Raw genomic sequence first — 11870 nt, 5'->3', positions numbered from 1 at the left:
ACCTTCATAACTGAAAAGAGTACCTCTCAACAACATGTAACTCCAAATGGAGCAGGTTCTTCTTTGGCTGTATTTACTACCTTTTTAAAGATGAATCAAAACCCATTGAAATTCTTCATTTGGAAGACTTGTAAACAGGTCAGAAAATTATTTCCAGGTGCAAATAACAGCATTCTCAGAGGGGATATGCCTTGTTTGGGAGCACAAAACCACTGCATCTTGTAGCATGTAAATTGCTAGTGACTGACCACAGGCTGCTCTCACTGCAGCAGGACTTGGGCTGTGGCTGCAGGGATTTTACCAAGAAATGTCAGAGCAGGAGGTGGCCGTTACCAGACCCGTATTGTCTAAGTATCTCCGGGCCAAAGAGGGAGGAGGCCAACCATGCTGGCCTGATGATACAGGGCTTATGTTGCTAGGTTTAATGACCTTTTGTGTCCCTGGAGCTCAAAATTCTGAAGACTATTCAGGAATAGCCAATAAAGCTCTGAGAAAGGACAAGGGCCCTCACATACATCAAAATGTAAAAGCATTCTACTTAGGACCATGTGATATTGAAATAGGAATAAGCAAATCGATAGATTAGGAAAGAGAATCTAGAAGTAGACCCACTTACAAGAATTTATGATCAAGGTGGCATTTTGGAACAGTAGGGAAAGAGGCTATTCAATAAATGGTTTTGGGACATCTGGCTCTCCATCTACAATAAAATGTTACACATTATACACAACCCCCAAATTAAAATTCCTCATGGGCTAAAAATAAACCCTTCATAGAGTTAAGCATAAAAACAAAACAAATTATTTTTATAACTTGGCCTATCTAAGCAATACACAAAATCTAGAAATGATAAAAGATTGACAATTTTAATCTCATATAAATTAAATTGGAGAGGGGAATGAGAATGAGTAGGCTGGTGAAGGAGAACTTGAATGTTTTCTATTCTGCATTGTATGAGGCTTATACAATGAGAACTTACTGAGGGGACAGCAGGCCTCAGCACAGGATAAGACAAGACGCTGATGGGGTTCAGGGCAGGCCACCCCAAGATGTGCCACTCTGGTATGCAGATTATTTCGAGCTGAAGACAATAAAGGCTCAGAAGACTCAGGAAGAACATTTTGCCTTCCCCCAAACTGCCTAAAAGAGTTTAAGATAGAAGGCCTGTCCCCAGGGCAAGCCATCACCATAGATAACTCTGGGTATGGATAAACTGAGAGGGTCCCTGCTAAGCCCATTCTTGTTGAAGCTCTGAAAACCAAGTACAAGAAGTTATCCTTGGTAAGAGACATTTATAAGGGAAGTCTCCACTTCTAAATGTATCTCCCTTTCTGTACAGGGAAAAGCGGGGATGACCTTGTCTCTAGAAACTCTTATCAGTGTGGAAGGCAAGGACTTAAATCTGCATATTAACCTTACTCTTGTTTACTGTGCTTTTCTGGTAATCTCCCATAGCTGACTCTCCCCCGCCCCTTGTCTTTACCTGAAGATAGTATTTAAGATGAGAACCTCCACAATTTTGTTGTTACCCAGTTTTTCCTGGGTCTCTCCCATGTATGCATGTTATAAAGCTTTGTTTGATTTTCTCCTGTTAATCTGTGTTGTGTCAATTTAATTTGTACCCCAGCCAGAAGGACCCAGAGTAGGTAAGAGGATGTGTCATTCTCCCCTACAACACAAAGACTGAAAAAAAAATTGAAAATATTGGTGGACAGTTAAGTTCGTGCCATGGCTTTTCCTCTGTTGATCACCAAGTATTGGGTTCCCCCTATGTACTTGGACTGTGTGGGCATTGAATAAAAGACAGCCACCACTCAGGGCCTACCATCTGTGCAACTGTTGTCCAAAAAAGAAATGTTCCCACAGGGACAGCTTCCTGGTGGTGGTGGGATTTGAGCTGGGCCTTGCAAAGTAGGGAAGGTTTCAGTGGATGAGAGACAAGGGTCTTCCAGGCTGGGGAGGCTGAGGCCAGCAGCCCCATATGCCCCAGTGCCCTGCACCCACACTGGGCTGGGCCACCTTGAACTGGGTCAGCTTTGCATGGGTGTCACACTCTGTCAGGGGAATGATAGCAGAGGAAGTGGTGAGCACAGGTCTCAGTCACGTTTGGAGATTACTCTATCAGGCCTGAGAGAAGGTCAAAGAGTCAAGAGGATGCTAACTGGGCTGGGAGCAGTGAAGTGATAATCTGGAGGCCCTGCTTATCCAGCCTCTCAGGTGTGGATGGAGTGACTGAGTTTGCCCAAGAAACTGATTGGTTTATGGCTAACACTACAGGATTAAACAGATGCTGAATCAAGGGCATATGGGCAGGCCAGCCCTCTGAGAGGTGACCACAGCCTGGGGGCCACCTCTCAGTTCTTACTACACGCTGGACAAAAGAGTCCTCAACACGGGCCCTTGGCTCTAACCCTGAGCTCACCAAGGTACTGTCCAGATTCAAGCTAAGCACCGGATAAGACAAGATAACAAAGCATTCTGACCCCTGGAAGGGGTCACCTGTCACTGCTTATACAACAGCATTCTGGTTGGTTTGTGTTCTGTAAATGAACATAAACAGGGAAGCAATGGAGCAACACTTAGAAAGAGATGGCTTGGATCAGGCGGGTGGCAAGAGGGGTCAGGTGGTCAGGCTTTCCTGATGGGCTGGAGACGAGAAGAGTCACAGATGACTATGCCCTTGGCCTGAGCAGCTGAAAGCCAGTTGCCCTCAACTGCGAGGGAGAAGGCTGCACATGGGGCAAGGTTCAGTTTGGGGTATGTTTGTGATGTTAGGCATCCAAGAGACTGTTAAGTGCGTCAGCTGGATATATGAGGCTGGAGTTCAGGAGGAAGGTCTGGGCTGGAGATTTAAATGTGGGACTGGTTAGCATAAAGGCAGTGTGGAAGGCTGCTTCAAGTGTCCTCAGTAGATAAGTGGTGGGTCAAGCTGGGTTTGGCTCTTAGCTAGTCTCGCTGCTGACTTTCCTGTATACAGGTCTTCCTCTTCCCAAGTTCTTCCACATTCTCTACCTCTTAGTGGGCAACGGCCTGGGGTCAGAGCCTTCTTCCTAAGGAGAAACCAGAGGCCCCTGGTTCTTCCCTCCCCCACCCCTCACCTCTTTCCAAGACCTGGCCTGCTACCCACAGACAGCACTGGGCCACCTGCCCTGCTCACGCTGAAGCGCAGCATGGAGACAGGGAAACTTTGTCACTAAAGATTTAAGTCTCCTGAGAAAGGAGGTCCATCGCCCAGTGTTCACCACACTGAGGTAACAGAGAGAAGGAAGTGGGGCAGGGTGCGGAGAGCACCGAGCCCAGCTGCTGCCTAGGCCTGCTCACGTGTGAAAACTTCCTGCGATGAGAACGGAAACAGGTGCCGCCCCCGCCACAACAGCCCCCAGAGCCCGGGCCAGAGGGGAGCCATGGACAGGCCCCGAGCCCTGGTCCTGCTCTTGGCGCTGCTGACGCTCTGCGTCACTGCTGGTGAGTGGAGGCCAGAGAGAAGCAGAGGCTGTGGGGGTGGGGTGGAGACCCAGTCCTGGGCTCTCTCTATGCCTGTATCTCACAGGAACCCCCAAAGTGTGGGTGCAAGTTGAGATGGAGGCCACCAAGTCCTTGTCCTTCACTGTCCGCTGTGGATTCCTGGGATCTGGCTCTATCTCCCTGGTGACTGTGAGCTGTGGGAGGCCTGATGGTGCCGAAGGGACCAGCCTGGCTGTGTTGCACCCAGAATTTGGCACCCAGCTGAGGGCCCCAGCCCACCAGGCCCACTGGGAAACCAAAACCAGCATCTCCCTCACCCTGGAAGGATCTGAGGGAAGAAGCCCCAGTCCCAACACCACCTTCTGCTGCAAGTTTGTTTCCTTCCCTGAGGGCTCCCAAGAGGCCTGTGGGAACCCCCTCCTCAGCGCAGACCAAGGTGGGGCTGATGAGGAGAGGGGTGTAGGGAGGGACTCCCAGCACCGGCCACCCTTCTGGTATGTCTCTCTCTTTGTGCGCAGGGCTCTCTGCCTCTACGCCAGCCCCCATACTGCGGGCCGACCTGGCTGGGATCTTGGGAGTCTCAGGGGTCCTGCTCTTTGGCTGCATCTACCTCATCCACCTCCTGCATCGGCAGAGGCACTGGTGAGACCCTGCCCCTGCCGGGCCGAGTCTAAATCCCCACATCACGGGGCTAGCCGCTTGCTTTGCCCCTGACCCTCCTAACTCTCTCCAAGGTCTGTCACGAAGCTTCAGCCGCCCCTCAGCAGCCCCCAGGCACAGACGCCAGCAAGGGTGAGGGTTAGGGGATCATTTTGGAGTGATAATGGGGTGGGCTGGAGCTGGGAGGCCGTGAGGTGGAGCCTCACTTGGGCTTCCTTCCCCATCACCCCTGCAGGCAGCCGGCCAAGCCTCCCTGGCCTCTCTCCACATCCCCTACGCCACGGTCAACTACTTCTGCCCACCAACTCTGGACACCGTCCTCCCGCCCCAGCCGCTGTCGAGGTGGGCGCCGCTCTCTACCCACAGGACACGCCAACCCCAGACACCTGCCGCCTGGGCCCCCCTGCCAGCCCCTGCTCGCAGCAGTTTCATCTCCATCGAGAATGGACTCTATACTCAGGCAGGAGAGAGGCTTCCCCACGTTGGCCCCAACCTTACCGCTTTCCCTGACCCTCTGGGGCCCAGAGCCGTGGAGGGGCATTTAGGAGTTCGCTGAGAAGAGCCCCAAGTCCACTCAGCCTTCCTCCCCTCCCAGGCCTCTGGGACCCCCTTCTGTCGAGTGTCTGTGTCCTGGACGCCCACTGTCTTTGCTCATCTTGTTTTATTCTTAGGCCTCCAGTAAGTGTCTCCACACACGCCTGGCCAGGGCGCACTTGCTGCGGATGTGGTCAGCGTGTGTGCATGTGTGGGCACACGTGTGTGTGTGTGAGGTGACAAACCCCATCCCAGGTGGTTTCCTGTTCTCAAGTCCCCAACTCTCCCAGGTCATGTCAACAAGTCAACAAAATGGTATCTCTGACTGGAGCCTTGGCTGGGCTGTTTCTCTTTTGGGAGGTTAAGAGGTTAGAGGCAGTTTCAAACCCTGGGAGGCAGGGGTCAGGTTAGAACTGGAGGAAGACGGGGCCTTAGCATGGGAGATGGCTCCCCTGCCTGCCCCGGACGGGGGTGTTCCTGGGGCTGGGGTGGCAGTGTCGGGCAGGGGGATTCCTGGGCCTGCAGACCTTGCGGAGGGACACCAGGTGGGAAGACAGGATGGGGGGGTCTGGTGACCCCCAGGCAGGATGGGGTATACTCAAATCCCACCATGTCCTGGGACAGCAGCAAGAGTTTCTGGTGCTTCAACCTGAGAAAAGTCCCTGTCATCTGACATGGCATTCCTATGACAGGGCCTCCCTGAGATGGCCTGGGGGTGGGGCCCTCGTGCCCTCCTTCCACAGAGTTCATATACAGGAGTGGGGGACACACCTCAGATCTACCCACGGTGGCTTCCTCTATCTCCTGTCTTATCACGAGGGCACCAGGACTACTCCCCACTGGCCATTGTGAGGGCAGGCAGGGGCCTGCTCAGACATCGGCTGAACACACCCTCCCCCACCTGCTAATCTTCCCATCCGGGAGCCGGCCCCCCTTCTGTAAACAGGCCTAGCAGCCCGGGCTTTATCATACCTTTTCCACATGAGATAACATGGTGAGAGAGCTCTGTAAGCTGCCAGGCTCCACAGGAGCGTGGCAGGTTCCGGGTGGCAGGGGACAGGCAGGAGCCAGGCTAAGGTAGCACCCCCAAGCAGGGTGAATGCTAGTGGGGGGGGCACACCTGCCACTCAGCCCCTTCCATGGTCCTGCATGTGGGAAATCCCAAGCAGTGCCACCTGCCAGGCCAGGAACCACCCCTCCACCTGGCTCAGGGAGGGCCTGCCCAGAGGCAGTGTCCAACCACGGACTCTTCCAGAAACTCAGCTTACTGTTGCAGGCATGCTCAGATGTGGCCTTCCAGGACCCATCCCCATCCAGCCACCAGGTCTACACTGCACTGGGGAGAGGGTAGACCAGGCAGGGTGACGGGGTGGTTAAGGGGTCCTTGGGCCTGCTTCCTCAGCCAGTACCAGCCTCTGTGAAGCCCTCAGCACTGCCCTAGTCAGCTCAGAGGTCCCTGCAGGGCTGGGGGCTCAAGGGAGAGAGGGGAGGGTGCTGCGGTCAGGGGCCCAGCAGCTGTGGGACCATGTCAGGACCAGGGACAGTGGTGTGGGGGGGTCATTCGGGCTTGCAGGGTTTCAGGGGAGGCCCCGGGGAGTGGCTCCCCAGGAAGCCTCACTTCTCTAGGAAGGGAATGTTCGTGAGACAAGGGAGGGAGCTCTGAGGGCCCCATGGCTCCCAGCCTGGCTCTCAGCTAGGCCACTTGCCCATCGTGGAGTAAGGGGAGGGCCCCCTGGCCTGAGCCTTCCACAAGCTCAGGAGGCCACAGCCCAGCCTGGTCCCTATGCTACGTGAAACCCAAGAACTCGGGACCTGAGAAGGCTCTGCAGCTGGCCTGCTCCCCACTGCCCAGCCCACATGTGAGAACCAGCAGCCCTGAAGGGACCAGCTGGGAGTGCAGAGTTGTGGTGCCGCACTGGACACGGCCCTGGAGATCCGCTGTCCAGGGCTGTTCTCAGAGCCCAGTCTTGGAGATCATGCTGTATCATCTGTTCATTCAACAAGGGTGGAAATTGAGGCCCGTGAGAGAGGACTCACCCAAGGGGACAGAACTGAATCAGCCCCAGCAGCTCCACCTGGCATCCAGGACATGCCCTACCGGGATAGGGCTTGTGCTTTTGACTGACCTGGGTTTGAATCCCAGGGGCCATTCCCCGGGTGTAGGGCTCCCAGCAGGTTCTTTATCCTCCCCCAGGCTCACTTTGCTGATAAAAAGGGTGATAAGGCCCGAGGCAGGGGTGTGAAGATTGTAAACCAGGACTAAGTACTAAGCAACTTGACACGGAGTATCTTATTTAGGACTTACAACCCCCCCAAGCGGAAGGAATTTTCAGTAAGTCCATTTGACAGATGTGAAGCCTGAGCCCAGGGTCACAGACCTAGAAGGCAGAGGTGCCTTAGGCGGAAGGAGAGGAGGCGCGATGCTAGCAGCCTGGGCCTGCATGCATTCGCTGGCCGGCTCCGCGGCTCCGCTCGAGGCGCGACCTCGCTGGGGCGGCGGAGAGAGGCCGAGCGGGCTGGTGGAGACAGACCCTCGGGAGCCGGGCCGGGCGGGAGGCCAGGCGTGCGGGGACCACTAGGCGGCGCTCCGCTGGCGGCCGCGCTTCTCCGGCTGCGCGCAGGGAGCTATAGAGCCCCCAGGTGGCGCCGCTGACGCCTTTCTGCGGAGGGGCCCGACGGCGTGACCGCCTCCGAGCCGTCTCTGGAAGTCCCTCTGCAGGAGACGCCAGCCCTGCCGGAGAGAAGAGCGTCCTCGGAGGCGCTGCAGGGGTCGCGGGGGAAGAGCTGTGACCCACCTGCGTCCGCGACCCCCACCCCCTCCGTAAGCGGTCCCGCAGCCCCCCCTCGCTCCCCACTCCGGAGCCGGGGACCCGAGCTCGCCCGTCCCCAGACGGCCCTCAGGACCCCGCACCCCCATGCTCGTGACTACCTCCACCCGCGGTCAGCTGCTGCTTCTCCCCCCAAACCTCGCCCCACTGGAGTTCAACAGTGGGTCCCCAGAACCCTCCCACCCCCACCGTCTGCGTCCGCCCCTCAGTGACCCTGGAGCCCTCCTTCCGCAGTCCAGCCCCCACCCACTCTCAGGCATTTTCTGTTAAGGACTAGAAGTTTGCATTTCACTAGACCCTCAGATAGTGAACTAGAAAAAGAGGAACTGCCGTGAAGAGGGAGGTAGTGGGGATTCATTCTTCAGCCATGGCTTTAAAGAAAAGAATGAAAAATATCTCCCCAGAGCATCCCTGAGAGCTCATCCACACTCTCAAGGGCTTACGCCAGAATTCACGTGCCTGTGAAGCTTGAAAAATACAAAACCAGCCATGTAATTTAAAGTGACCCTCGATGGATAGTACACCTGCACGCAGCAGATGTAAACACAGATCCTCTCTGGAGGAAGCCACTTACACCTGGGCCTCAAAGAATCCCTACAGATTGAGTTCCAAGTAAAATGAAATCTCAATTTTAAAAAAATCATCAAACACGACAAAACCAGTGATCATGAGCAAGAGAACTGCAGAAACAATTAACTGCAGAATTAGACCCTCAAAGACAGCTATGAGAATTATCTGACACAGATCATATTATAGTATGTTTAAAGAAATAAAAAAAGATATTGGCAGTATGATGTAACAAGAATATGTAAAAATGACCAGGCAGAAAAAAAAAGAAAAAAGAAACTCTAGTAATGTAAAATAGAAACATTGAAATAAAAAATTAAATGGATAAATTAAACAGCAAATTAGAAATAGGAGATAGGTCCAAAGATATTGTCAGAATGCAGCATGGAAACACAGGGATGAAAAATATGAAGAAAGAAAAATCAGACTTAAAAGACAGAGTTAAGAAAGTCTGATGTGTCTAATAATATGACTTCAGAAAGAGAGACTAGAGAAACTGGGAAATAAGCAGTATTTGAAGACACATGGCTAAGAATTTTCCAGTACTGATTCAGGAAGCCTGGTAAATTCCAAACATAATAAATAAAAAGTCCACACCTGAAACATTCTGGTAAAACTGTAAAATACCAAAGACAAAGAGAAGATATTAATAGCAGGCAAAATGAAAAAACAGTATCTACAGAATAGTGACAAATAGACACAGCTGACTTCTCAATGGAACATAAAAGACCGTGCAATGTTATCTTTGAATTGTGACGAAAAAACAATGTCGGCCTAGAATTATATACCCAGATAAATTATTTTCTAGAACACTAGCAAAATAAAGACATTTTCAAACAAAATAAAAGTAACACAAAGAAGTAAGGTCTGAGGTGCAAAAGGGAATAGTGAGAAAAAAGCAGTAAGCATGTAGGTAAATCAAAACAAATATTGAGTTTATAAAACAATGACAACAATGCCTATTTTGTGGGATTTAAAATATCAAGGTAGGAATCCCAGTTCTGGTTAAGATGAAGTAAACACACCCCACCCTATCTCCCCACTGATTACAACTAAACCCTGTGCAGAATACATAAAGCAGCTATTGGGGGACTCTGAAAAGTAAGTCACAGCAGACAGATTGGAGAGAGAAATCAAAACTCAAGGAAAGATATGGCAGTGAGTTTATGGTTTTGTTTTTTATCCTTCCATATTTCCCATCTCAGGCTCAGAGCATCCTGAATCCCAGAACTGCAGAGCAGGTACAGGAAGAAGAAGCTCCAAGAGAAACTCTTTTTCTGCTCAGAGGACTAGGACAGAACGAATAGAGGGAAAACCCTGGTTTTATTTTTAATTCCCCTAACCTTGCCCTGAGGCAAGACCCTGTCCCAAAGATGCACTCTCATGGCAGAGATAGCAACATAGCAACAGCAGCAGACATGACCTCACTGACAGAGAAACTAAGAGAGGGGAAAAAATCCTTCTCTCTGACCATAGAAACTGGCAAAGAGAGCCCTTGTGGTCGAAAGAGTGTGGGGGGAATCCTCTTGCTTTTTTCTCTCCCTTTCCTCCCACTGCTTCCCTTTGAGAGGCAGATGCAGTCACAGGAAGTGCATGAGGAAACTAAAACTTTGGCTTTCTATCTTTAAGAAGAGGAAGCTTGAGAAAGGGATTCCATAAGCTGCATATGAAGTCCCAAGCCCACCTCCAAGATACATGTACATGGAACTGTTCCATAAAAACATACCAAAGCCTTTGAAAACTAAACTGTGATGTAGATCCCCACCCCAGTCTCAGAATGGCCCATGGGCAGTGGAGGCGGGTGGATGAGAAGGCAGGGGGTAGGATGCATACGCAGGACAGATCCAAACACCACAGCCAAGTTTTTGAAAATGAAAATGGCATTGGAACCACAGCCCACAGAAGGTGTGTTGGGACTGTGGTCTAAACTTTGTCAGGTCAGTTGTCTGCCAAAACAGAGATATCAACATCCTCCAAAGGATTTTAATAAGACCCAGCATCTCATAGAATAATACTTAAAATGTCCAGGATATAATCCAAAATTACTCAACATACAAAGAAACAGGAGAATCTCAACAACCCACAAGGTGAAAGACACTAACCCTAAAATGACACAAATGTTGGAATTATTAGACAAAGACTTTAACACAGCTATTTTAACCATGCTCCATGAAATAAGGTGAATGATCTTGAAATGAATGGAAAGACACATTCTCAGCAGAAAACAAAAGCCATAAAAAAGAGCCAAATGGAAATTTTAAAAAGCTGACAAATATGGTATCTGAAAGAAAACGTTAATTGGAAGAGTTCAATAACAGAATGGAGATGAGAGATGAAAGAGTGAGTAAACTTAAAAATAGACCAAAAGAAATTATCCAACCTGAACAGCGAGGAAAAATAAGATTTTAAAAAAATGAATAGAACCTTAGAAACTCTGTCCCCATGGGACAATATAAAAAGGTATAACGTGTCATTTGAGTTCTGCAAGAAGAGGAGATAGAGATCAATGGAGAAAGAAATATTTGAACAAACAATGGCTGAAAACTTCTCAAATGCAATGAAAGACACAAATTTAAAGATTTAAGAAGCTCGGTGTGGGGCCGGCCCCGTGGCTTAGCGGTTAAGTGCATGCGCTCCACTACTGGCGGCCTGGGTTCGGATCCCGGGCACGCACTGATGCACCACTTCTCTGGCCATGCTGAGGCCACGTCCCACATACGGCAACTAGAAGGATATGCAACTATGACATACAACTATCTACTGGGACTTTGGGGACAAAAAGGGAAAAAAAAAGGAGGAGGATTGGTAATAGATGTTAGCTCAGAGCCAGTCTTCCTCAGCAAAAAGAGGAGGATTAGCATGGATGTTAGCTCAGGGCTGATCTTCCTAAAAAAAAAAAAAAAGCAGCAGCAGCTCAGTGAACCCAGACAGGATAAACTCAAAGAAAACCATGTCCAGCCAGATCATAATCAAACTACTGAAAACTAAAGATAAAGAAGTAAATCTGGGGGCCAGCCCAGTGGCATAGTGGTTAAGTTCGTGTGCTCCACTTCGGCAGCCTGGGGTTAGCAGGTTTGGATCCCAGGCGTGGACCTACACCCTGCTTGGCAAGCCATGCTGTGGTGGCGTCCCACATATAAAGTGGAGGAAGATGAGCACGGATGTTAGCCCAGGGCCAATTTTCCTCAGTAAAAAGAGGAGGATTGACAGATGTTAGCTCAGGGCTGGTCTTCCTCACCAAAATAAAAAAAGAAAGAAATCTTGAAAGCAGCCAAAGAATAACAAAGCATTGCATACAGGGGAAAAGTAATTCAAATGACTGCAGATTTCTCATCAGAAACTGTGGAGGCCAAAAGATAGCAGAACTACATGTTTAAAGTGCTGAAAGAAAAGAACTGTCAACCCAGAATTCTATATCCAGCAAAAACATCCTTCAGTAATAAGGGTGAAATGAAGATATTCTACAATGAAGGAAAACTAAATGAATTCATAGCCAGCACACCTGCTCTAAAAGAAATACTGAAGGAAGTTCTTCATAGGGAAACCTGGAACTTCAGGAATGTAGGCCACGCAACAGAAATGGTAATTATCCCAGTGAATATGAGATTATTTTTGTCCTTTTAAATTCTTTAAAATATATATGACTATTGAAAGCAAAAATTATAAGATTATCTGGTGGGATTTTTCCCTGATTGTAGATCTAATACCTATGACAATTACAACATGAAAGGGAGAGGGTAAACACAGGTATATGGTTGTAAGGTTTCTTCATTTCATGTGAAGTGGTAGACTATTAATTCTAACTAGACTGTGAAA

General features: G+C 50.1%; 1 protein-coding gene across 1 annotated transcript; it reads left to right on the top strand.

Annotated features, from left to right (window-relative positions):
* Positions 1-3273: 3273 nt before the first annotated feature.
* On the top strand, positions 3274-4989 carry PVRIG (PVR related immunoglobulin domain containing). The gene is made up of 5 exons (XM_058570553.1): positions 3274-3465; positions 3551-3901; positions 3984-4107; positions 4200-4257; positions 4361-4989. Exons 1-5 carry the CDS (start codon positions 3405-3407, stop codon positions 4679-4681), a joined length of 915 nt encoding a protein of 304 aa, XP_058426536.1. The 5' UTR covers positions 3274-3404; the 3' UTR covers positions 4682-4989.
* The last annotated feature ends 6881 nt before the right edge of the window (positions 4990-11870 follow it).

Source organism: Diceros bicornis, chromosome 26, assembly GCF_020826845.1.
Source record: "Diceros bicornis minor isolate mBicDic1 chromosome 26, mDicBic1.mat.cur, whole genome shotgun sequence".
In the NCBI taxonomy this organism is placed as follows: Eukaryota; Metazoa; Chordata; class Mammalia; order Perissodactyla; family Rhinocerotidae; genus Diceros; species Diceros bicornis.
This window is presented reverse-complemented; position numbering and strand designations above follow the sequence as displayed.